Below are 27,913 nucleotides of genomic sequence, written 5' to 3' on the forward strand. Positions count from 1 at the left end.
GAGAATAAACATCCATTTCTTAGATTAGTAATGGTAGTGCCAATAACTATACAAAGAGATTTCGACAAGAAACCATTACAGTAAAAGTTACATTGTTAATAATCATTAAGTGCTGTGATGAAGCAGAGATTTGTAGGGCCTGGTGCTGTGCCTTATGACTTGTTATCCTAGCTACTCAGGAGGCTGAGATCTGAGGATCTCAGTCCTTTAGTGAGGATCTCACTAGTCAATGAGACTCTTATCTCCAATTAATCACTAGAAAACTGGAAGAGGCGGAAGTGGCATTGAGTCTCTAGGTGTAGGGATGTAGCCTTGAGCAGAGCAGCTCAGGGACAACACCCAGGCCCAGGGATAGGTTGGTACCCTTGAGCTGAAGAGCTCAGGGACAGCACCAAGGCCCAGAGTTCACGCCCCATGACCAACTAAAACAAAAAAGACTTGTAGAATTGGGGTACAGGACATGTACTAGTTGGATTGGAGAATGTGGCTACTGAAGGTATGCTCTGATTAATTAGATGGGAAAGAAAAGTGCGAAAGAGATGAGAGTAGATCACTCCAAGTAGATTGAATGGCATATTTAAAAGCCTTGGACTAGGAGGAGTACTTGAGGAAATTTAAGTATCAGTTTATTTTGTGAATAAACTGATCTGCTTTGTAGCTTGATCTGTAGCAGGAACATCAGGAAACCTGTCATACATAGGGTACCCTGAATGAGACTCTAGATTAAAATAATAGAAAAAACTCCTTGATGTATTTTATGACCATATATTGATAATATAAATGTGAATTAGACACTTGCTAAATTAGACAAAGCGAGTAGTTATCAAATACAGTAACACATCTGAAAGCATTTTATATACAGGTTCCTGAATATCTGCTTTCATAAAAATATACATATTGTAAGTGAATCTACCCCTGGATTGAAAGGAGTTGTGAGGTGAAGTTGGATTCATCATCTTATTCTTTCCAGAATAAAAATGTCCTTTTTTTTGATGAGCCGCGAATTGAAGTTTTGAGACTCTCAACTTAGATAAAATAATGTGTTGTAAATAGATTAAAAATATTTCAACAATTGGAATAATATAATAACTGCTATATGTTATATACTTACTGGATGGCAGACTTTGTACTGAGTTGTTTGTTTTTTTTGTTTTTTTGCTGGTTCGGATATGCTCAGCTTTTTCACTCATATGACTGATGTTCCACCACTGAAGCCACACCTCCAGTCCAGCATTTTGCTGATTAAATAGGGATAAGAATCTTAGACTCTACCTCAACTGGTTTTGAATTCTGAGTCACTAGAATTGCCTCTTGAGTCACTAGAATAGCAGTTGTGAGCCACCAGTGTCTGACATACTGTTTTATGTACACAATGTAGTATAATAGTGAAGAGTGCAGAGTTGGAGCCAGATTGCATTAGTTTAAATCTTAGGAAATTCACTTGTGCTTTTGTTTCTTTGTCTGTAAAGCAGAGACAGTTGTAGTACTTATAGGGTAATCTTGAGGCCCAGATAAATTAGTATATATAAAGTACAGTACTTTATATAACATTTATTACTAAAATATTAGCTATCATCATTACTAGAGTTATACACATAAAATAGATATATATAAATATAATTTAATATATAATAGCCTTTTTTGGGGCAGTACTGGGGTCTGAACTCAGGACCTCAGGCTTGCTTATACAAATAAATAGTCTATCATTTGAGCCTTTTTCCCAACCATTGTTATCTTCTTAAGAGCTCATTAATATCGCTGTGCTGAGGTAGAAGTTGTTGCTCAAAAGGGCTATATGACCTACTCAAGGTCATATACCTAGTTAGTGGGGGAACTAGGATTACAGTTCCACAGTATGCCCAAAGTCTTAAGCTGTAGCCACATTGCTTTTGTGCATGGGTTACTTTTGTTTGATAATGTTCGAACTCTTATGGTAAGTTTTCTCCTTAACATTCTTTATGCCAAATTGACTATATGTGTTTGTCCTTAAAGTAAAGATTCAAGAGACAACCTTTATTCAGTTTCTACTTTGATATTTCCTCACTGTTGTTCAATTAAAATCTGTGCCTCAAAGCATTTCAGCAATGTGGTTTATTTATAGAATTGTCTTCCGGTTCATGTGTACAGGGTCTGCTTTTAGGTGTTGCATTTTCTGGCAAAGGGTGTTTATTCCTAACCCATTTTTAACTTCCTGTTGTTTTGTAGATTGCTACTCTGACCTGTAATTGGAACATCAGGAAACCTGTCATACAGAGGATAGGCAGATTGGGCCTCTCTAGATTAAAATATTATGTAGCCATATTTGGATGTTAGTGAGTTAAGCCCTGGCTATATTAGGCAAAAACTTAGTTTCAGAAATCTTACCAGGAGCTAGGCAACAGTGGCTCAAGCCTGAAACCCTAGCCTTTCAGGAGGCTGTGATCTGAGAACTGAGATTTGAAGCCAGCCTAGGCAAAAAAGCCTATGAACTTCTTATCTCCAATTAACCCTTAAAAAAAAACAAGTCAAAGTGGTACCAATGGTAGAGTACCAGCCTGGAGCAGAAAAAGCCAAGTGAGAGCTTGAGGTCCTGAGTTTAAACTCCAATATAAACACAAAAAGAAAGCAAGAGAGAAGGAAAAGAAAAGAAATTTCACTGGGACCTAAGTCACACTTTTGTAAATAGCTCTTAAGGAGAGCTGGGCTACTAGATACATGTTCTTGGACAGTGACTTAATCCTGAGAACTTTAGTTTCTGCACCTCTAAAATGGTGTTTTTTGTTTTTTTTTTTGCCAGTCCTGGCTTAAGCTCAGGGCCTGAGAACTGTCCTTGGGCTTTCCTCAAGGTTAGTGTTCTGCCCTGAGCCACCACACCATTTCTGGCTTTTGCTATGTATGTGGTACTGAGGAATCCAACCCGGGTCTTTGTGCATGCTAGGCAGGCACTCTATCTCTAGGCCAAACTCCCAGCCCATAAAATGGGTATTTTAATACTTGGTTGCATTATTAATAAAGATGTGTTAATATGGAGGTGGTACTGGTGACTCATGTCTGTAATTCTAGCTACTCAAGAGACTGAAATTTCAGGATCTTAGTTGAAAGCCTGCCTGGACAGTAATGTCCATAAGACGTGTGTGTGTGTGTGTCTGTGTGTCTGTGTGTCTGTCTGTGTCTGTCATGGGGCTTGAACTCTGGGCCTGGGTGCTGTTCCTGAGCTCTTCACCTCAAGGCTTCTGCCCTACCCCTGAAGCCACAGCGCCACTTCTGCTTTTCTTCCAGTTAATTGGAGATAAGAGTCTCACAACTTTAGTGCCCAGGCTGGCTTTGAACCACGATCTTCAGATCTTAGCCTCCTGAGTAGCTAGGACTACAGGTGTGAGTCACTGGTGCCTTGGCAGGGCTTTTTATTTTTATATGAGATGTAGGACTGATTTTCAAAGAATAGCTTCTGAATACTTGATGATACTTGTTACTAATTTTTAGTTGAGTAACAATAGGCAGATTCCAGGCAGATGCTATAGTGCTGTGTTTGCTGGCTAGGACTGTGTTCTGTCTCAGGTAGTCTTACGCAGTACCATCTTTCAGACCTCAGAATTATAATCTGTAACTTACAATAATCTAGTGGAGGATGGTATTTTCCAGAGCTTTTATAGCATAGAAGACCTCAAGCCTCAATTATGCTTTAGACTTACATTAAACCATGTTCTAATTGGTAATCAGTGCATAAGGAACCAAAGAAAATTTTAATTAAATGCTGTTATGTAAATTTTCCAGTCATTTTATGCTTGTTGAAATAGTTTTCTTATTTAAAGTCCTTTTCTAGTGTTCTGCTCATTCTTTTTAAACTTCATCAAGATTTTGTGCTTTTTGTTATATTAGAGTTTAATTAGCATCATTAAAGATTTAGGCTGCTGCATATTTGCTTAATAGGCATTTTGGTGCAGTGGAAGGAATTGGGGTTCTTGTCCTGCAGGCAAGTTACTTAAATCTCTGTGTGCCTCAGTTTATTTGTCCTCATAAAATGAAGCAAGTATTTCTTCAACAGTTGTTGAAAGAAAGATTAGAAATACTAGATCTACAGATCTAGTATTGTCTAGTCACAGCTTGGTGATAATTGGTAAGAATTTTCTAAAGTTGCAGTGTCGTCTCTTTTATTCAAATCTCCTTTTTTTATTCTTTCTAGTGGATATTCACAAGGATTGTCTTCAGTCATGGCCTTGGGATTAAAGTGTTTCCGCTTGATCCATCCTGCCTTTTGCAGTTACCTTACAACTTTGACCAGACCTGTTTCAGAAATCACAGTGAAGACAATGAGTGGAAGACAACATGACCATAGACAGTACCTAGCCTGTACAGTTTTACCAGTTCGACATTTTGCCACCAAGAAAGCCAAAGGTATGGACATATGACCTCCCTCCCTGTTCTTATGTTTAACCCAGGAATTATAATTGTCTCAAAGATACACTAAATTTCTTTCCTGTCTACACAAGGAAATGGTGTCTTGAAGAGTTCAATTGAATTGCTTGAAAGGTCTCAGTAACAAGTGACTGTGTGTGAACCCAGATCCTTTTTTCTTATTACTGTGCTTCCTCATTTATTTTCTTGGTGGCTCAGAAGGTACCCACCATTCTTTTAGATTTAGAATTAGAGGTTTAAGTATCAACCAAACAGGAAAGTTTGTGACAGGCGTCATCATCTTTTCTCCTAGAAGGAAGATGCATGGTAGAAGCATAATTAAAACCAGTAGGTTTTTGGGTGAAAGGACTATTAAAACTGTGGATGTAGATGGATGATCTTAATGGCTTGTGTCATCTAAGAATGAGATTTTGATGTACCACAGGTCTGGGCTGAAATAGCACTTCCTTAGGAAGCCTTCCCTGACCTTTTAGACTAGGTCAGGTCCTTTGTTACCTGCACTCATGCACACTGTTATTTTACCTTTGATGCACTTACACCACCAGTAGTTAATTAATTAGTCAGTTTATTACTGTCTTCCATGCTGTATCCAATGAAGGTAGTCTTTTTTGTTGTTGTTATTTATCACCCACCAGGGCCCAACTCATCTCATGGTATATATCCCATACTTTGGTTGGGTGAATGAATAAGAATTTGTAAGATAGTCTATGCTCAAGGGTGGGATTACAGATATACCATTAATATTTTTCTGCTCACTGCCCTTTTCTGGTTTCATGCAGTGAATTAACAAGTTATTGAAAGACATTGAATGCTCTGAAGACTTATATTCTGTTAAGAGGTTCTAATAATATTTGATATGTATGTTTTATTACATTTATTTTTTCAAGTTCTCTTATATTGACTGGGTTACTCCTTATCCTTTATTCCTTGAAGAGGGTTTTAACAATTAACTAGCTAATCCAGCTCTGACCATTTTGCAAATGAGGAAACTCAAGTACCTTTATAAAAAATTTGCCTGTGGTCATGTCTAGTTAGTGCAAGAGCTAGAAACCTGAGCCTCTTGATGCAGCAGCATTTCAGTCTCTTAGACACCCAACATGAATTGCTGCCTCTTACCAACTTGCTTTCATATTCTATGGGCTGTTCAGTTTTTTTGTTTTTTATTTTTAAATTTCCTTCTAAAAAACTTTCTTTTCTTTTAGAGTTATCAGTCTTTTCACATTAGGGATACTAATCCTTTGTTGATTGTATTACAAATATCCTTTTTTTAATGGTATTTATGGTATTTTTGTTGGACATGTTTTTATGTGGTTGTGTTTTTCAGTTTTTTTCACTTGTCATTTATGCTTTTCATGTCTTTTCTTCTTATTATTATACTTAAGTAGTTATACAAAAGAATTGCCAGGGCTGGGAGCATGTCCTAGTGGTAGAGTGTTTGCTTAGCATTCATGAAGCCCTGGGTTCAGTTCCTCAGTACCACATACACAGAAAAAGCCGGAAGTGGCAATGTGGCCCAAGTGGTAGAATGCTAACCTTGAGAAAAACCCAAGAACAGTGCCTAGGCCCTGAGTTCAACCCCAGGACTGGATAAAAATTAAGAAGAAAAAGAATCGCCATTTAACAAAGCAGTTAGGAATATAATACACTTAATCAGTGGCTTCTTATGTTTTTTTTTTTTCAATTAATCTTTCCTGTCATAAGAGAGCTTATATCTGAATATAGTGTGAGTTAAAAAACTGTAGTTTAGGGCCAGGAATTTGGCCTAGTAGTAGAGTGCTTGCCTAGCATGCACGAAGACCCGGGTTCGATTCCTTGGTACCACACACATAGAAAAAAAAAAGCTGGAAGTGGTACTGAGGCTCAAGTGGTAGAATTCTAGCCTTGAGAAAGTCCAAGGACAGTGCTCAGGCCCTGAGCTCAAGCCCAGGACTGGCAAAAACAAAAAAGCAAAAAAAGAAAAAACCCAAAGCTGTAGTTTTAAGTTTCATTTCCATATCAGTCATAAGTTGTAGCTCATCCAGATTTACAGTGACTCCTTCTTTCTTTATATGTATGGTGTTGTTTCTGAGCTCTTGTGTTTATTGAACTACTATTTCTCTCTGTATTAAATTCCTGACTACCTGAAACACTGTCACAAAATCTTGAATTTACTGGGTCAAATCTTTCCCCTCATCAGACATATTTTTTTTGTTTTCTTCTCTGCCTTTTATTCTTCTATATGAAATTTATAATCATACAGTCAACTTTTTCCAGAAGAATTTGCAGTTTTTTACTGAGGTATGTTTCTGGGGTATCATATCACTTTTATGTATGATAAATTTAAAAATTATTTTGAGCTGCAGTATATATTCCTGCTTGTATGTGTGTACTAGGTATATATTTTAGGTAGTGTGTATCTAAACTGCAAATATATGGCTCAGTAGTTTTTTTGTGTGTGTGATAGTGGCTTTCCACTTGCTAGGTAGATGCTCTATCACTTGAAGTCCTTAGCCCTTTTTGCTTTATTTTTCACATAGTGTTTTGCATATTTTGTCTGGAGATGGCCTCACGACCGCAAACCTGCTATTGTACTTCCTATGTAGCTGGGATTACAGGCAACTGGCTTAAGCAGATATCTTTTAGCCTTGTTTCCTAAAAGATATTTAGTAGCTAGGTGCTGGTAACTCATGTTTGTACTCGTAGTTACTTAGGAGATTGAGATCTGAGGATGATCACAGTTTGAAGGCAAGTCCGGCATGAAACTGCATTGCCAATTAATGAGCAGAAAAAGCTGGAGTTGGAGATTTAGCTCAAGTGGTAGCTATGAATGAAAAAGCTGAGTTCAAGTCTGCATATTGACACGATAAGGAAAAAATATAAACAAACAAAAAAATACCCTTTTGAAGTTAAATAAATTTTAATCCAATGCTGTTAACCACATTTATTGAGATTATCTCTTTTCCAGCTACACCTCTCATCTTTCCTCGCTGACTTTTTCTGCAGTGCTGGGGATTGAACTGATGACCTTGCACATGCTAGGCAAGTGATCCATCACTCAGCAACATCCCTAGCCCCTCTTTTATTAATATGGTAACTCAAAACCATTTTTGGAATTTTGGTATGAGGCCTGCTTGCTGTTGATACATAGTTCAAACATACCTTGCTTACTACATAATCTGTATCTATATTGCAAGATTTACTGAGCCTAAATATAGGCTTAAATATATATTTATATGTATTTATATGTATTTGCTGAATATTTACATTTTTATACTTGTATTTGAATTTTCTCTTATTTCTGGGATTATATTTTTCTTCCTTTCCATTGATAATCAACTATCTTTGCTCATTATTTCTCTGTTTCTTTTCTATCTCTCGCTGATTTGGAAGATATATATTCTCTTGTTTAAGTTTGATAATTACCCTTAACTTGCTTTTACCTTTTTATAGAAATTTAAAAAAAATTTAAGAAAGTGCAGCTATCATAAGAATAAGCTTGATGACTTGCACAAACTGAAATCACTTTTGTAATCAGAACCCAAGTCAAAAATCAGAACATATGCCAGCTATGGTAGTACATATCTGTAAACCCAGCACTCAGGAAGCAGAGGTAGGAGGATCCTAAGTTCAAGGCCATCCTGAGCCACATAGTGATACTTTGTTGTTCTCTCCCCCCCCCCCAAAAAAAAAAAGAAACCATACAAACAAACAAACCAGGAGCTAGGAATGTACCTCACTGGTGGAGTGCTTGCCTGCATATATGAGGTCCTGGATTTGGTCATCTGTACTACCAATAATGGTAATGATAATGATGATAATAATGTTAGGATAGTCCTAGCTCACTAAACACTCACATCTAATAAGTACTACTTTCTACCTTTTGCATGTATTATTTATCCTGACTTCTAGTGGCGGGGATTTGTTTTGTCTGTTTTATACTGTTCATCATCTGTTCTTGCATATGGATTTTTACCATGCACTTTACATTTTATGTTTAGCCTCTTTGTTCAACATTATATTTGTGAGATAGACTTAAATTCTCCATAGTGGTAGGTCATTCTTTCTCAGGGTAATAAAGTATTTTAGTCATAATAACCATTACCTGTTCCAATGTTGATAGATATATCTTTAATATGCCTACTTAAAAATTGAACATTCATATTTAACTTAATTTAAAAAGTCTAAAGTTGAAGATATTATTTCCATTGTTTCTAGCTTTTGTGTTTGCACATAGAAAACATTCTAAATTTTGATCTTTTTTGTTTTTAGCTAGGTGTTATTCCTTAGCTTTTACTGCTCAAATCTGGGTCTGTACCACTTGAGCAAAAAAACTCTTCCTCCAGCTTTTTGCTGGTAAATTGGAGATAGGATTGTCAGGGGCTTTTCTGCTCCATCTGGCTCCAAATTGTGATCCCCGATCTCTGTCTTCTAAGATTAGGATTATAGGCAGTTCTTTTCAATTCCTTGTCTCCTTGGCTTTTTCAAGATTTTTATGTCCTTGATTTCCTTCATTTGCAAGTTTAGCTATGGATTTGCTTTTACTATCCCTTTTCTGATTTTTTTTTTTTTTGCCAGTCCTGGGGCTTGAACTCAGGGCCTGGGCACTATCCTTGGGCTTTTTCCTCAAAGCTAGAGCTCTACCGCTTGAGCCATAGCACTGCCACTTCCAGCTTCTTCTATGTATGTGGTACTGAGGAACGGAACCAAGGTCTTTGTGCATGCTAAGCAAGCACTCTACCACTAGGCTAAACTTCTGGCCCACTGATTTGTAGTTTTGAACCTAAAATTGATGTTTTTAATAATTTCTAAAGATTCTTAACTCATTAGTTTGTTAATTCAGGAGCAGTAGGGGTTCCAGCATGATGGTACAACCAGTATCCATCCCTCCCTCCTTCTCTCCCTCCCTCCCTCCCTCCCTCCCTTCCTTCTTTCCTTCCTTCCTTTCTTTTTTCTTCTCTTCTGATTCTGAGCTTGATTTTATCCTGTGCAATGTCCCTGAGCTTTTTTGCTCAAGCTTAGTGCTTTACCACTTGAGCCAGCTCTACTTTCAGCTTAAGGGTGGTTAATTAGAACTAAGAATTGCCCAAACTTTCCTGCATGCGCTGGCTTTGAATCACAATCCTCAGATGTCGGACTCCTGAGTAGCCAGGATTACAGGCTTGAGCTAGTCTCTATTTTCCTGTTTTAGGGAGCTGTCTTGAATATGAAATAAACATCCTTGAAATTGCATTGCAAATTAGAATATGCTCCCTAGATAACCCAGGATAGTACCTGCTATAGATACTTGTTTCATGAATCTAGTTTTTGTTGCATGAACAGTGTAATTAATATTCATTATATGAAGATATTTTAATTTTTTCCCTTTCCCTACCTCCATAAAAAAATGTAAGAGAATTTGTATTCCATGCATATTATAAAATATGATGAGCCGAGCACTGGTTGCTCACACCTGTAATCCTAGCTACTCAGGAGATTGTGATCTGAGAATCTCAGTTCAAAGCCAGCCTGGGCAGAAAAGTCCATAGACTCCTATCTCCAGTAAACTAACAAAAAGCTGAAAGTGGCACTGTGGCTCAAATGGTAGAGTGCTAGTTTGAGCACAAAGAGGCTCAAGAACAGTGCCCAGGCCCTGAGTTCAAGCCCAAGGACTGGCAGAAAGAACAACAACTCTCCCCCGCCCCCCGCAAAATAATAATATGATGGTTTAGATATAAAACCAAATTTTTGATGCTGACTTTCTAAAATACAAGCTATTATTATTATCTCTGATGGTGTCTAATGTCTCTAAACTACTGTTGCTTTTGCATGTACCAGCCTTGCATTATTATATATAGCCTCATTTTAGTATTGATTTTTACTTATTTATTTTTTTCGCTAGTCCTGGGCTTGAGCTGAGGGCCTGAGCACTATCCTTGGAGACTTTCTCAAGGCTAGAGCTCTACCATTTGGGAGCCTTAGCACCACTTCCAGCTTTTTTTCTATGTATGTGGTACCGAGGAATTGAATCCAGGGCTTTGTGCATGCTAGGCGAGAACCCTACCACTAGGCCATACTCCAGGCTCACAATATAGATTTTAATACTCTTTTACAGGTAGGGAATGTGATACTTAGAAAGGTGTAGTAACTTGCCTGAATGCTAGGCAAGCATTCTACCACTAGGCCAAACTCCTGGCCTAGTATTAATTTTTAAATATATTGATGTATTTTCTCTCTCTCCAATTAGGCTTTGGAGAGATGGTCTAATAGGGATTTCGTGGTTTTAAAATTAGATAGATCTGGGACCAAATCCTAACTTTACCATTTCCTGTGACATTAAGCAAGTCACTTTACCTTTCTTATCATTTCGCTATTCTAAAGTACATTAATTCCTTTATGGATTCTCTGTGATTTGTATTAGACTCTTTAGGTGCTTGAACGACTTTATTTGTATTCTTAGAGCAATCTTACAATATTTCTTTTTTTTTTCCAGTCTTGGGGCTTGAACCCATGGTCTGGGTGCTATTCTTGAGCTTTCTTAAGGCTCTACTACTTGATCCTCAGCACCAGTTCCAGCTTTTCTGTGTATGTGGTACTGAGGAACTGAATCCAGGGCTTTGTGCATGCTAGGCGAGAACCCTACCACTAGGCCATACTCCAGGCTCACAATATAGATTTTAATACTCTTTTACAGGTAGGGAATGTGATACTTAGAAAGGTATAGTAACTTGCCTGAGGTTATAAAGCTTAGTATGCATTATAGCCAGGATTTTAACTTGAAGTGTTTACTGTGCCCTCATTGATATCCGAGCTGAGCATGTGTTTAACACAGTGTTGCGTTCATACTCACCAGTAAGAAAATACAACCTTTTTTTTTCTGGAGTAGAGTTTTATAATTATTATTATTATTATTATTTTGCCAGTCCTGGGGCTTGAACTCAAGGCCTGAGCACTGTCCTTGAACTATCTCAAGGGTAGAGCTCTACCACTTAAGCCATAGTCCTACTTTCAGATTTTTCTATGTATGTAGTACTGAGGAATTGAACCTGGGTTTTTGTGCATGTTAGGCAAGCACTATACAACCAGGCCAAACTCCCTGCCCCTGTTTTATAATTTGTACTTTTTAGCACTTGGCATTTTAACCTGTACAGTATAAAGCTATCCTTCAACAATGCTTTTGTTGTTTTATTTATTTATTGGCTATTGACCTTCTAGCCAAAGCAAAAGGACAATCCCAAACCAGAGTGAACATTAACTTAGCATTGGTGGAGAATATAATCAACTTGGAAGAGGTAGATGAAGAAATGAAGTCTGTGATGGAAGCACTCAAGGACAACTTCAATAAGACCCTCAACATAAGGACCTCCCCAGGTTAGTAATGAAACCAGTGTTTTAGAGAGGCTTGTAGAGGAAAAAGTGTGGTTTTGGTTGAGTCTTAGTTCTAGCTATGGCACTGACTAACTTTATAGTGACCATTCGCAGTTACTTTTCAGGTTTTTAGTATCTTGTCTGATTTTTACCTTACAGTTTGGGGTTAAGTGTTAAAATAATGGAGATTTAGTGCATCTAGCACAGTGTCTGGCACATAGTTAAAACTACTCAGCTGTAAACCTAGGGTAAACTAGGCATTGTGCTTATGAACAATGTAGTAGTCACAGTAATAAACAATAGTAATGGTAATTGCTCTAAAAAAATTAGCGGTTACTTGACAAAGATGGAGAGGATTGAGTCTCAGGGCCAGTCTAAGCAAAAGGATCACAAGATCCCATCTCAAGCAACAAAACTGAATGTGGTGGTATACACCTGTTATCCCAGCTATGAGCAGAAAGGTAAATAGGAAGATCACTGTCCAGTTTGATTCTATTTCATAAATAACTATATCAAAAAGGCCAGGGGGTGGGGTGAGGGAAGTGGCTGGCTGAAGGAGTAGAGCACTAAGTGTGTTGCCTTGAGTTCAACCATCAGTGCTACCAAAAAATAAAAATAAAAAAGGAATTTTATTACTACTGTAAACACATCTATTTAAAAGTTTACGGTTCTGATACCTTTGGTCTGAGTTTTCCAATTTGTCCTATTTGGCAATTGTTATACCTTACAGAGAAGTAAATGGCTCTAGAGCTGTCTGCCTGAGGCCTTTCTGTCCCCCTGAGCTTGACCAGGAAGATTTCCTTTGGGTTAATAGCTTCCTGAAAGCAGCTTTTCTAAGTGGGAAATGTCAGAACAGTCCAGAAGAACTGTTTGCAGATGTGATGGAGAAGTGAGTTGTCAGCTAATGGTGCAGGCAGGCAGGCAGGCAGGAAAAATCCAATTGCTGTTAAATTGGCCTTTTGCAAATTGTCATCATCCTATAGTTAAGCCTGGGACCCCCTCTGAATTTATCTGTGGGAGCTTTGGCTGCTCCCACTCAAGTCTTGATTGGGGAACTTTGTAAGGGAAATAGAAAATACTTCATGAAATAGAAAATACTTAATGAACTCATTCTTAAGAGAGCCAAGTAAAAAATACAGAACTTCATTCTAAACACTATTTGAAACACTTGTGAGTTCAGAGATGAGAATGCAGTGTGAAACTAGGAAACCATTCCCAGCATTAGGGCATTTCTGCCTTTGCTGACAGTAGAGTGTGCCATTCAATCTCTCTCAGCTGTTTACTTTAAACTTGCTTATTATTTTAGGTATGAAACTGATAAAGTGCTCTGTCTCCCCTGTGCTTTCTGGCCTGTTAACATTCTGCAGCCCAAACCAGAGAGTAGTTTGAGAGGAGCTCGGGGAGAAACGTGATACTTAAAATTAGCCAGCAAACTCCACTCTTGTTGAACTTAAAAAGATGATGGGCCTGGAAAGAGGTTGGGGGTGTAATTTGTTAAATGTTAACCTCTGAGAAAATGAGGGGCAGGAATGGGGCCGAGGGAGATTCTCGCTGGGGACAGATTGAGGGAAAAGGATTTGATGCATTATGTCGATATGGATTTAAGGAATGGGAACCAACCACCACAATTGCATACTGAATTGCCTTTGTTAGAACTTCTGTGGCAAGGGATCTTATGGCAAATCAGGAAGGCTAAATTGAGATCCATTTTCAAAAGGCCTAGCCTTGGTATTTCCTCTTTGCTTCTTTTTCTTTGGGTTATGTTTATGTAACGTTCTGTGTAGAACTTGGGGCCATGAAGAAACTCGGTGAAACAGGCTAACCTCACCTAGATTCTTTCATATCATATTTCATAACTATCTGAACCAGCAGGCACTTTTCCTCTTACACTTCTATGTGTCTGAATTTCTATCTCCAAGATAGCTGACAGGTTCTAACTGTTGTCTAAGTTACAGCTTTCCTATGTCCTTTTCTGTTCTCATTTCCTTTCATTCAGCCATCCATTTTATTTATTCACTACAGCATTATTGAGCACTTGCTCTGTAGTAGTTACTTTAATATGTGCTATAGATACAGAGAAAAAAGATGATGTCTTCACCTCTAAGAGCCTTGAACTGTATATGAAGGGGCAGAGAAGTGAACCATCATGTTTATACCACCTACAAAGCAGAGTGGTGAAGACCATGGCTTGGGGATGGTAAGATCTGGATTTAAATTCAGGCTCTGTTATTGAGCTGTTGCGACCTTTGGCAACTTATTCATGTATAAAAAGGTGGAAATAAGGGGCTGGGGGCTTGGTCTAGTAGTATGACATGTATCACATACATAGAAAAGGCAGAAGTGGTGCTGTGGCTCAAGTGGCAGGGCACTAGCCTTGAGGAAAAAGCCCAAGGACAGTGCTCAGGCCTCCTGAGTTCAAGCTCCAGGACTGGCAAAAAAAAAAAAGTAGAACTAATAACCATCTCATGGGGTAGTTCTGATAATGAAAGCAAATAAATTGTAAGAAGTCTTCAGCATGATAGGAAGCCCATAGGGGTCTGAGAAGGTCAAAGAAATTTCTGAGATTAAATACTACTAAAATAGCTGAGTGTTAAAAAATAAGTGAGAAATGTCTGAACAGAAAAATATCCTGAGGCAAGAAGGACAGTGTATTAGAGAAATTAGAAATATATTAGTTTGGTTAAAATGTAGAAAAAATGTCAAGGAATAACAGTAAACACTATTGTTACAATTATAAATGTCTTTTCATATACTTTTTAAAATCTAATCCTCTTAAGTGCTCTATACATGCAATGTTTATGTTCAGCTTAGAGATCAGGAAACCTAGGCCTAAGCGGTTAGAGAGATCTACCCAGGTTTCACAACCTGGAAGTAGCAGAATTGGTATTTGAACTAAGATTTTTGGTCTTTAGAATCCTAGGGCCTTTTGTCATTGCATCTCCTGTACTTTTCCAGTTAAAGACTTTTCCAGTAATGTCAGCAACCTTTTATCTTGTGATAACATCGAATCTGATTGAATACTTCAAATCTGATCTTTGGCTCATAGTATCATACAGCATTATATACTATTATAGGGCAACTCCCGTGTGTATAAAAGATCCCACAGGCCCCTTCTCTATCTGAATAAGCCATCATGAGTGGTTCCTCCTTTGGACTATAAGGCTTTTCTACTACTTTGAGTTGTAGGGAGTCAGGGAGTGTGAATAATGTTCCCCCTGTAGCTGTGGCTCTAGGGATTACCTTCAGTTTCTGAAAGTTTTGCCCAGGGTTTTCCAGAATTCACATGTGGAAAAAGATCAGATCCAGAGTAACAGTGAAGTGTTAGTAGGTGTTTTGTTTTATTTTGTTCTAGAGGGTCTGGCTGTATAGCCCAGGCTGGCCTAGAACTCTTGATTCTCCTGCCTTAGTCTCCCAAGTCCTGCGATTATACACATATATTATTGTGTCTTGCTCATGCCCTCCCTGTTACCTTTTTCCCTTTCTTTTTTTGAAGAGCATCTCAACAGCACAATCAAAAGTAAAATAGGCAATAGCCTGTCGGTGTGCTAGAATCAAATTCAAAACAAAATAAAACCCTGCAAGTTCCCTTAAAAATCACAGGTTTCCAGAACTTCTCTAGAATCAGGATGGCTGAGATTGGGTCCAAGAATCTAACTTTAAAAGCTCCTGCATGATTCTGATGCAGGGCACATTTGCATTCTACTCATGTAGGGAAAGAACCTTGATTGAAATCAGAATTAAGCTTACCTGAATTGAGACTTAGCTCTTGATTTTTTTTTTTTTTCATTTAGCAGTATGATCTTGGCCCATTTATCCTTCTCAAGTTTCCTTTTCTTATCTATAAAGTGATGGTATTAACATCATGAACAGGGAGTTGTAAGAACTTTAAAAAGAATAACTTCTTAGTGCTTATTTTTTGTTATCAGTTACATATCTGATCATTTTTATTTATTTACAGTCTTAGCTTTAGACTTTAATTTTGTAAGGTAGTTTTTGTTTTTCTTTCTTACTTAAGTTAGACCAAAACACAGAGAAAATAAGTAACTTGACTGATGTTTTGAACTAGTAAATGGCAAAGTTGCTGAAGGGTGATCTACTCTCTTCACTCTCAGCTCTGAAAGTCCTGTATCAAAGAAAATCCCTTGAACTCAAGTAAATGCAAATGGTTACTTTCTCTAGTTGCTAGCAAGTAATCCCAACCTACTTCTGTCAGTGAGTCAAGATCTATCATGTGACACATGACACTTATAAAAATGCCCCTAAACAGTTCTGTCACATTAATATAGGAATCTGAATGTTTGTGGACTCCTAGTTAGATGTGAACTTGGACATGGCCTTTTAGGTCCTTTGGAATTCTGAAATCTGATTTTTTTTTCCCCCCAGGATCCCTTGATAATATTACTGTGGTAACTGCTGATGGGAAGCTTGCTTTAAACCAGATTGGTCAGATCTCCGTGAAGTCACCACAGTTGATATTGGTGAATATGGCCAGCTTTCCAGAGGTTAGTTTTTCTATCTCTTCTGGAAAATGGGTCAAGTCAGGAAGAAGAGGGAGGCCTCTGCCCAGTCCCTGAGCCCAGTCTGAGGGGAGGCCTCTGCCCAGTCCGTGCAGATGATCATTACCTGGTACAGATGTAGACCAGATATTAGCATTTTTATTTCTAGAAAAACCATCATTCACATGGTTGTGTCTTTGTTTGCTACATGTTGATGTCTAATTCACTTATTTTTATTTATTTCTTTTCATGCATGTTTTTAAAATATTGTAAAGGTGATAAAGGGTTATATAAATCAGTTAAAGAGTGCATTCTTTTTTTTTTTTTTGCCAGTCCTGGGCTTGAGCTCAGGGCCTGAGCACTGTCCTTGGACTTTCTCAAGGCTAGAGCTCTACCACTTGAACCTCATTACCACTTCCAGCTTTTTTCTATGTATGTGGTACCGAGGAATCAAACCTGGGTCTTCATGCATGCTAGGCAAGCACTTTAACCACTAGGCCAATCTCCCAGCCCCTCTTTTTTTTGTTTGTTTGTGGGGCTTGAACTCTGGGCCTGGGTGCTGTCTCTGAGCTCTTCAGCTCAAGGCTACAGTCCTACCCCTGGCCCTGGGCATTGTCCCTGAGGTCTTCAGCTCAAGGCTATTGCCCTACCCCTCAGCCACAGCACCACTTTTGGTTAATTGGAGTTAAGAGTCTCATGTTCTTTGGTGCCTAGGCTGGTTTTGAACCATGATCCTCAGATCCCAGCCTTCTGAGTAGCTAGGATTATAGGTGTGAGCCACTGGGCCTGGCTAAGAGTACATTTGTTTTGGACAATGTCACCCCTTCTCCCAATATTCTTCTCCCATCCCTACCCACACATTACACAGTTCATTTTCAACATAGTGTCTAGTGAGTATTACTGCTGCATTTATTCACCCTCTGTCCCACTATTTCTGTGTCTCCCCCTTGCCCTCCCAAAGATAAGATAAAAAAAAGCAGAAACAGAAAAAAATCTCATTTCCATTTTTCAGAGTTCATTTCGATAAATATTTCTTTATATGATCAGATGCACATAGATAGGTATTACTTCTTTATGTTCCTCTCCCAAGTATATCCTCCTTTGGTGTCACTGTGTGTGAATGCCTAGAAACCTGTATAACTTATGTCCTAATAGTGGACTAATGGATCAAGAGAAATGTATAAATACACAATAGAATTCTACTCATCCATCAGAAAGAATGATATCAAACCATTCATAAAGAAATATATAGAAAGACTTGGAAAAAATTATATTAAGCCAAGTAAACCAGATCCAGAGAAACACAGGTTGAGTGGTTTCCTTCATTTGTAGTAGCTACAATATGCCTATAAATATACAAGTAATCGTTTCTCTTTTTAAAAATGTTGACACAAAGTAAAGTGCTAGTGGCTCCTGACAGTAATCCTGGTTACTCAGGAGTCTGAATTCTAGAAGATCACAATTTTAAGCTAGCCTGGGCAGAAAAGTCTGTAAGACTGTCTGTAAAATAAACAGCAAAGAGGAGGCCTACAGGTATGGAAAAATAAGCAAGCCGAGCACGTAAGACTTATAAGTTCAGCCCTGGTTTTGCCAAAAAAGCAAAATAAACCCATGGTAGAAAGAAATAAAACATTTTAATAGGACATATATAGTCTGAATGCCATCAATTTGTGATTTCTCTATTTGTATTTGAAGGAGATGTTCCAGGAATTTCACATTCTTTTTCAAAGTAGCCTATTTTCAGACTGACCATTGTAGGGCACATTGTTTCCAGGACTGGAAGATGGATCACATTAAGTCAGTTGTAACCTTTATTTTAGGCTGTGTAGTGTAAAGTCTAGTTGAGGAGAGTAATTGGGTCCTTCCTTAATTTTTGTTGTTGTTGTTGTGGTGGGTGGAGGTCTAAGACTGGCACTCAAACTCATTACCTGAAGCTTTCACTTACCGGCTAGTGCTCGACCATCTGAGCGGCTCCTCCACCCCCAGATCCTTCCAGATCCACTAGGAATTGGCCTATAGAGATTAAAATTTGGTTCCATCCCTAGTTCCATTTGGTTGTTGGATGTAGGGTGAATTGTTCAACTCTGGGCCTGTATTTACTCATATGCTAATATAAAGAAAGAGATCTTATTCTGATAGTCTCTATCATAAAGGTCTGACCAAAGTTGAACTTGTACAGGATTTGACAAACTGAATTTCTGTAAAGGGGGAAATCCTTGTTGTAAACAAACTTTCAAACCACAGGCTGCTTCTTGTAGCAGATATGCTAGGCACACTGATTTCCCAATCTGTTCTTCCTAGTGTAGCTACAGTTAACTTGTAAAAGGATATACTGGGGTTGGGAGTGTTGTCTAGTGGTAAAGTGCATGCCTAGCATGCATAAAGCCCTGGGTTCAATTCCTCAGTAAGTACCACATGTACAGAAAAAGCCAGAAATGGTGTGGTGACTCAAGTGGTAGAACCTTGAGGAAAAGCCCAGGGGCAGTTCAAGCCCCAGGACTTGCATTTAAAAAAAGGAGGGGGGGAGATATACTGGATTACATCACTTCTAAGTCTAAGTGGTTTAATGGTGTTTTCAAGTATCAAGAAATTAAAAGTACAAGGTGGAGAAATGGAAATACTATGGACCTGAGGTTTACATGGCCTTCGTTCCTTCTTTCCAGTCTTGTTTGTATGCTGCTGTGTCCACACTGGCCTTTTAGTTCTTTAAACTCACTAATCCATTGCACACTTTACTCTCATTAATTTCATTGCATCCTCTGGGCCTTTTCATATACAGTTTCTGTAGTTTGGAACACATTTGGCTGGTTAATTGTTACTCATATTTTTGATTACTATATCAATGTTACTTTCTCAGGGAAGCCTTCCCTAATCTACCTAGTCTAACTCTTCCCCTACTCTCCCCACTATATTAGTCCTTTTTTCACTTTCACTAGATTATAAACTTGGATTATTCTACAGTAACTACACCTTAGTCACCGTTCTGTAGGTTTGGGTTTTTTTTTTTTTGTGGTATGGAGATTGAATTCTGGACTTTATGCTTGCTAGATAGGTGCTCTACCACCTCAGCTATGCTTTCAACCTTATTTGTGAATGAATGAATGAGTTTTTGTTGGTTGTGGAGCTTGAACTCAGGGCAGGCACTGTCTCAAGCGCCTTTGTGCCCAAGGCTATACACTACCACTTGAACTACAGCACCACTTTCAGCTTTTTCTGAGTAGTTTACTAGGGATAAGAGTCTCCTGGAATTTTCCTGCCTGGGATGGCTTCAAACATCAATCCTTCAACATTCAATCCTCAAATCTCAGCCTCCCGGTAGCTAATGTATAGGCGAGAGCCACTAATGCCTGGCATGAATTTATTACAATTAGTTTTGACAAAGCGTGATACAAGGCAAACCAGTAAATAGAAAAAAAGCAAAAGAAATTTAAAACAATTAAATTTCCATGGGGTGCTGGTAATCCTAGCTGAGATTTTGAGGATCATAGTTCAAAGCCAGTCTAAGCAGGAAAGTTCATGAGACTTGATCTCCAGTTAACCAGCAAAATGTCATTTAGAGAAAAAACTCAAGAGGTAGGGTACAGCCATGAACATTGTTCTAAGTGAGAGTGCAATATCCTAAATCTAAGCCCTGGTGCCAGCAAATAAAAAAGTAAATGTAAAGTCCTGCACACTTTATACAGCTGAGTTGTGTTAAAATTATTGTATTCTTTTGTTTCCCTGCCACTAAAATAGGCCTCCAAAAAGTAATGTAAAAGTAAATGATAATCCTCTCAAGCTGCCAAGGGCATATATATATTGTATTTAACTTGAGTGATAAAGTGAATAGTTGAGATTTGTCTTTAGTGGAAATTAGTTGGCATGGTGAGGAAATAAATCAAGCATCAGCAGTATTCAAGATGAAGACCATGAAATAATATCTAGTCTTTGGCGAGTAGTGTTTATGTGTACAACAGTAATTTGTGTGTGGGGGGGGGTGTGTGGGTGTGGGCGTGCGTGTGTGCGTGCCTGTGTATATCTGGGTGTGCATGTGCATGCATGCATGTACGTCAGTCTTGGGGCTTGAATTCTGGGCCTGGGTGCTCTCCCTGAGCTTTTAAAATGCTTAAGGATAGCGCTCTACTGCTTAAGCCTTAGCTCCACTTTTGTTTTGGATGATTAGAGGGGTTTCTTCCGATCTGTCTTCATAATGTGATCTTCAGATCCCAGCTTCCTGAGTAGCTAGGATTTCAGGTGTGAGCCAATGACATTCAGCATGACAGTAATGTAGCCTTCTGCAGTTTCAAGTTATAGGTTCCCATATTACTGTACATACAGGTAAATTTGAATAATCTTAGAGTTCTGAACTCTGCATCCTGAACATTTCTGGTTTTTCCTTATTCACGGTCTCCTTAGATGGATATCCAAGGAGTACTGTTAACTTATCAAACTTTTTCATTGTGTCTAGCATCAACACAATGAGTAAAACTACAATGCTGATACACAGAAGTATTTCATAAATTTCCCTTAATGGATGAGTTCTTGCCATTCGGTTGTTAGAAAGGAGCATTCATTCATGGGATTACTGAGGAACAGAGACATGGATGAAAGGGGAACTGTCCCCTCTTTCCCACACTGGCCTCTCTGAACTTGCTATGGCCTTTCTGTCTTGCTCATCTAATTCCCTAGGCACTGTAGGGCAGTTTAGGGAATAGCCTCCTAATTACACAGCTTGAAGAGCTCATCAGACAGATTGCTTTTCAGAGCCAGCCACTTCTGTTATTAAATATCAAATGGTATTCACAAAAGAAGTACCTGATTGGCCACCAAAGCATCTTCTGAGGCAGGAGGAGGTATTAACAGCATAATTTTTTTTCTTAGGAAGTTGGAATATAGCTTTAAAACATCTTTGCCATTTTTCCAAGTTAAAATACTCTGTTTTGCAAAAAGCTTAACAAGCATTGCAGCAGATAGGTTCATATTTATAAGAACAGAGTGAGAAAGTGTGAGTTACATTGTCTTTTAAATTTCTTTATCTCATCTGGTGTATAAATTAAATAAATAGCTCTAACAAAACATTTCCTTCCTCTAGCTTACAAGTTGTCCATAGAGTTCTCAGGTTCATAACTTCAAAATGCTGAGCTAATCTTCTCTGTGTTTATATAATCCCTTTTTGTTTGGCATACAGTTGGGTTTCTTTCTAAATCGGAGTATATCTATCTGTGTCATGTTATAGTGACATGATGCAGGTTTACATGCAAAATCTTTTTTGAATGTATTGAGGACAAAAGACTGTTGCATTTGTTTAACATATGTCCTGATTGATAAATGATACACACAATTGCTGCCTTCCATAAACTTGTCCAAAACTAGAATTAATGATGGGAAGAGAAGGGAATGTAGCTACAGTAGTATTTGAACAAAATAAAGCAAATACAAGAAAAAAAATCCTGCAGGATCTATTCTTGTGGAGAGGAGAAAGTTACTAATATGTGTTATGTTGCCAGTCACTTTCTCATATTTTGTTTCACATGATCAACAGTAAAATTAACATTATTGTTCCATTTAGATGAGGAAACAGGCTCAGATTAAAATGTCTCCCCTAGATTCGTACTTTCGTTGTATAATTAAGATTTGAGGTAGCTCTCTTTGAGAAGAAAGCCTGTGTTCCTTTTACCATTCATTTATAATTCAACACATATTTGGGGGAATTCATTGATGATTAAGACAGATGAGGTCTGTTTTCATAGACCTTGAATTCCTTAAGATTCATTTGGATACAGAGAAGGAGACGGAGGAAGGCCAGAAATTGATAGGCTAATGTACAGACTTGAGCTTGACTCTTAATTCTCAAGCTCTTGTTCACTTGTCTACAAGTTTTGTCATCTTTTATCCTTAAGCATAGATAAACTTAAGAATAGCAATGTCATACATTGCTAATTATCACAGTACTCTTTTTTTGCCTGACCCCAGAATCAGTGTAATACTGATGAGCATTCTCTTTCGGTGAGGGTGTAAGACTAAGATAAGAGAAATTCTGTATGAACCCGTGACCCACGAGTAGTTCAGGTTTGTGTTGAATGACTAAATTTCCTGGGAGGGTTTGCGTGTACCATGTCAGCCTAGAATCTATATGTTAGATCAGCTACTTCTTATAGTATATTTCTTTATAAAAATGAAGCCTCAAGGGCTGGGAGTTTGGCCTAGTGGTAGAGTGCTTGCCTATAGCATGCACGAAGACCCGGGTTCGATTCCTCAGTACCACATACATAGAAACAAAAAGCTGGAAATGGTGCTGAGGCTCAAGTGGTAGAGTTCTAGCCTTGAGAAAGTCTAAGGACAGTGCTCAGGCCCTGAGCTCAAGCCCAGGACAGGCAAAAAAAAAAAAAAAAAAAAAAAAGAAGCCTCAATTTTTTTTCACTATTGAAAGACATAAAAAAGAAAACTTAAAAGTATTAAAATCAGGTTTTGAGGGGTTGTGTAGATGAAGTAAAGTAAGGAGATGAGTTTTTCTAGTAGATTTAAACTCAATCATTAATGCATTCTTTCAATGAGCTTTGCCTGGTACTAGGAAGTTGTAAATACTGAAAAACGGTTTCTGCCCAGTGTAGTGTCACTAGAGTGCTCCTGTGCCTCCAACGAAAGGCTATATGAAATTACTTAGGCCAGACTGTGAAAGGTGGTTATGCTAGTAGTGGTACGTAACAGCTGTGTCTTACCAGCCATGCAGGGAGAGGCTGAAGAAGAGGACTGGGAGATTTGAAATCAGGCTTCCCTTCCAATGAAGAGCTCTTTCACACTAACTTTGTAAGTTAGTGTTTCATTTTCTTAAAAATGATGGTTATTCTCATGCAGAGGAAAATCAAGTTTATTGCTTTATCCTGTTAACTTTTATTTACTTCGGCCATATCCTTTCTACACCAGACCTAGTTCCTTTTTTTTTCTAATAAAAAATTAGCTTGTCATAATTTCTGAATACATTAAACTAGACAAAGTAACACCGTTAAACTAAATCTCCATTTAGACCCCTCTTTTTGGGGGTGGGGGAGGTCATGGAGGTCATGGGGCTTGAACTCAGCCTGGGTGCTGTCCCTGAGCTCTACAGCTCAAGGTGACCACCCTACCCCTACCCCTAGGCCTAGGTGTGTCCCTGAACACTTCAGCTCTAGGCTACCACCCTACCATTGAACCAAGCCCCACTTCCTGTTTTCTAGAGATTAATTGGAGATAAGAATATCTCATTCTTCAGTGCCGGGGCTTGCTTTGAACCTTGATCTTCAGATCTCAGCCTCCTGAGTAGCTAGGATTACAGGCATGAGCCATTGTGCCCAGTTCTCAGACCCCTCTTAACTGTGTTAGTAAGTGGAAGTAAGACAGAAACCAGAAACCATGCTCCCTCTCTCAGATTCTTAGAGAAGATCATTGTATCCGTAGGGATTTGACTTTATCCTTTAGGTTCCTATATACCGCACATAAGAAAAGCTTGGTTAATTAGAAATCCTTTCTATAGTTGATTATTCTTGGTCAAAAGTATTATTTTAAGCACTGGCCACGGTTGGTTTCCATACACACTTAGATTCTATACATCTGTATGTGAACATTCTGATTTGTAATTTGGGTCTTACAGTATTATTTCATGTGAGTATAAATTTAAAGTCACTTAACAATAAAATATAAAGCTTAGGCACCTCCTCTGAAATAGTATGTCTGAAAGAATAAAGGTGCCACCCTATGCATTTAAACTGCAAAGTCAAGTGGAGGAACTTAAGGCCCAGAATTGGCCTGTGAGTTGAGGCGGTGTGAATTGACTCTGGTCAAACCTAAGAGTCCCTTTAGAATTGCACTCCAGGCACAGTTACAGTGTTGCTCTTGGATAAGGTAAGTCCAGTATACTGATGTGCCAGATGACACATCAGTGAATAACCTGTCAGAAAAGCCCTTCAAGAATGTAAGAAGGCATCAGTATATTGTCTAGGTAATGATAGCAACTCAGTCTTATTTGGTGGGGGTTGTGCATTCCTTGTTTGGTTGTTTGTTTATTTGTACAAGACTGGAGATTGAACTCAGTGCCTCTTGCTTTCACAGAGCTTTTCTACTCTCAGCTGGGCCACACCACTTTAATTATGCCTCCACTTCTGGCTTTTTGTTGGTTAAAGAGTCTTGAGGAATTTGTCTTCCTAAACTGGCTTCAAACTGACTTCTCAGATCTCAGCCACCTGAGCATGGGCCCATTTTTTAATAAATGTTTGTAATTTATTTGTACAATGACTGGGACAGAGCCTGATGAATTGCTTATATTATCTCATGACTAATGTGAGGTTTAGGTATCATCTCAGATCATGAATTGAGAATTTAGAGAGGTCACACCTACTGCTTTGAGTCAAATGTTATCTGACCTGGGATTTGAAATATGGATTTTCTGACTCTAAAACACATGCTTTTAACATGATTCCATTTTGACTTTCCTGTAGCACTTATCGGTGAGATTTATTATTCATTTGAAAATGTGAATCAGTATAAGTATAGATGTGAATGAGTTAAATTTATTCATTCCAAGTCTACACTGGTATATTTTGTAAATGTCAACTAGAGTTTTTAATGTATGAAATCTTTCATCTGTCTTTACACCAATCTTTGCACACAGACCAGCCCTCCTCCCTTGAGAATTTCTTGTGGTTTTGATCTGTGTTGCTTCAGACCATTGAAATATTTTCAAAGAAGCAGAGCTGTTTTCTTTTTATTTTTTCTTCTCTTTCTTTTTTCCTTCCGCAATACACTGGTACCAGGAGTGGACATAGTTTGCTATTCAGCTTGATCAAAGCACTCTACACCAATGTAACTTCCTGATCTTACTGGTAACAGAACTAAATGTTTCCATGTTCTGCCAAGATGGGTTGCCAGTTATCAACAGAGGGCTCACATGTGGTAATAATTATTTACTAATTCTGTTTACCTTTTGATCTGGTTTTCAGTGTACAGCTGCAGCTATCAAGGCTATAAGAGAAAGTGGAATGAATCTGAATCCAGAAGTGGAAGGGACGCTAATTCGGGTTCCTATTCCTAAGTAAGTTTGGTTGAAATTAATATAGTTCAGTGAAATGAAATGATTGTCTTTGGATGGAAACTAGTGCCTTGCTCTACACTCTTAGGTCAGTAGCTTACCTTACTACATCTTTCATCCTAGCAAATCCATTTTAGGTCCAGCTAACTGATTCAGAATACCTATCAAGTGTCTGTTAGGTGCTAGATACTGAGCCTACAGCAGTAAACTCATACATTGGTTAGAAAGGACAAATCAGTAGATAAGGTCACTACAGGTAGGGAAATGCTTTGAAGAAAGAAAAGCCAGTGGTGCCTGATAGAGAGAAGTAGAGAGAATGGTGGTCATAGGAGCACCTTGAGCTTAGGAGGACTATACGAAGGTAACACTGCTGCTGAGAGCTGAGTGGAGAGGAGTCAACAGTTTAGGAGAAGAGCATTCCCATCATTGAAGAGCATGTATAAAAGCCATAGGTCAGGGGAAAAAAGGCAGCCGTTGTAATCTCTAACCTATTCCTTGAGGAACTATTTTAGCTTGCTAGATGAAGTTTTAGGCATATGAACAGAATAGTGCTAATTCCATACAGATTTGGTTCAAGAGTAGTACCTATTTGACTAGTAAGTTCAATCGCTCAATCTGTTTTCTGAGAATGTAAGTGTAACAAGTCCTATTGAGGGACTAAAGACCTGCTGTTTGTCTTCGTGGCCCTCATAGGCTGTGTGCCAGGCCTCTTGTTTATGTTACCTCCTATTGACTTGTGGAACTTACTGTGACCCACAGATTATGGTCCAAAAATACATCCTTGCAATTCAAATAATATTAGGGACTTCACAAGATTACATAACATGTAAGTCCCCATCAGGATTGGAATCTTGTTTTTCTGTTCCTTACTGAGTAGCTGAATAATCTAGAAGTGTGAAGTACACTGTGGACATTAGAACTAAGATTTACAAATGTAATAGATTGCAGTTAACAGGTTAATTTTCTGCCTAAAAACCTGGGCAAGCCACCTCACCTCCCTTGGCTCTGGTTTCCTCATGTAACAGGTAAAAGTGTTCTTCTCGGCTCTTCTGGGTCCCTTAGAAAACCGTGAACGTTCTCTGTGAATTCATGTTGCTAAATGTACAGTGCTAATTGGATTTTTTTCAGTGCAGTCTAGTTCTAGGTTATATGTTTTCTTCAAGGTTAGGTTGGACAAAATACAAATCTTTGCAAGCTCATCAAGAGTTAGTTGCTGTCTATAATGTGTTGTATGTAAGTTTGAAAGAATAATAAGCTTAACTTAAATTTCTAAAGACATGAGAATTTGTTACACTATTTTTCTTGGTTGACGGATGTAATCCAAGAGAAAGTTGACAGACCAAAACCGTCTGTTCCTGCAAACCTCATTTTTATGTATTTTGTTCCCTTTGACAAGGTGGTGGGGTCATGAGGCCTCTTGCTGAATTATGTGTTTGGTAGGTTTCCAGATAAGAAATAAATTAACTCATCTCTTCTTTATTACAGAGACTTATATCATATGAGGGAAAGAACTTGATTTAAAAGTAAGGGGACCGAGGTTTTATAAGGTTTTGGGAGTGACTTCTATATGACTGGGCACTTCCTAGCAGCTTGCTACCTTTTCAGTTCCTTATTTATAAAGTAGGTGAAATAGTACTTAATGAGAAGCAGGAATTTGGTGAGAAAAAAATTAAATAGTATGATTTTTTTTTTAAATTGTAGAAGTACAGAATGAATTATGATTTCAGTAAATGAAATAATTTTAGGAAAAAACGAAGTTGTAAGAAAGGGAGTTAATCACTAGAAACTTTCTTTCCCTGACATATACAGGTAAGAAAGCAGTAATATATATATATATATAGATAGTGGTTAAATTTCTGTCTTGGTGTCACATTGAATTGAGTTCTAGCTCTTACACTTTTTAGTTGTGCAAACGTGGAAAACTGTCTTTGCTTCCCTGAGTCTCAAAGCCCATCTGTAAAATTAAGACATGGAATTTGTTTTATATTATTATTAGGGAATTTCATTTTGATAATATGCAGGAAGCTTTTGATGTTTATTAAACACACAATGTCAGGAAATGTTCTATTTCTTTCATTTCCTGTCACAAATAGGTAAGACAACATTGTCTTTTAGGGATGAAGAAACTGAGATTCAGAGAGCTAAAGTATTAGTCTTGGGCCACACATCTATAAATTGATGCCAGTTCCTCTTATAACCTCTGAAGATCAGCCCTGAATTGCTTTAAGTTTTTTTTTTTTCTCTCTCATTTCAGGTAAAATACCATTGAGCATCAGAGACTAGCTTATATCTTTCCCCACTAACTGTGGGTATAGTTTTACTTTTCTTCTTTGATTGGTCAATTTCTGTCTCCATCTTACTCACATCTTCATTACGCGCTAAACTACACCAAGCAGAATCCAGCTGCCTTGGTTTGAAATTGCTAAACTCAGGTCTAGTTTTAAATAAATGGAGTAAGAAAGCTATGAATTCACTCAAAAGCTAAAAGTATATATGGTTAACTCACATCCTCTGAGTTTATATTCTTTGTTGATCGTCCTGCTATTCTTTTATCAGTGATTACATTATGCTTATTTTAATTAGAATTAAGTAAAAAGTTAAAGCACTTCTATCACAGTCTGTTACTCTCTGGATTTTTCATTTGATATTCCCTGAGAAG

General features: G+C 38.1%; 1 protein-coding gene across 1 annotated transcript in view; it reads left to right on the forward strand.

The window, feature by feature from the left end:
• The window catches only part of Mrrf (mitochondrial ribosome recycling factor), a 53,152-nt gene that overhangs the window by 2,059 nt on the left and 23,180 nt on the right, over nucleotides 1-27,913 (forward strand). The window contains exons 2-5 of the mRNA XM_090330575.1: nucleotides 4,163-4,374; nucleotides 11,566-11,721; nucleotides 16,102-16,220; nucleotides 25,166-25,257. Of these exons, the coding sequence (XP_090186701.1) occupies nucleotides 4,191-4,374; nucleotides 11,566-11,721; nucleotides 16,102-16,220; nucleotides 25,166-25,257 (551 nt within the window). The 5' untranslated portion in view covers nucleotides 4,163-4,190. The remainder of the gene's footprint in view (nucleotides 1-4,162; nucleotides 4,375-11,565; nucleotides 11,722-16,101; nucleotides 16,221-25,165; nucleotides 25,258-27,913) is intronic.

Source organism: Megascapheus bottae, chromosome 3, assembly GCF_031878675.1.
Source record: "Megascapheus bottae isolate mThoBot1 chromosome 3, mThoBot2.hap1, whole genome shotgun sequence".
NCBI classification, from domain to species: Eukaryota; Metazoa; Chordata; class Mammalia; order Rodentia; family Geomyidae; genus Megascapheus; species Megascapheus bottae.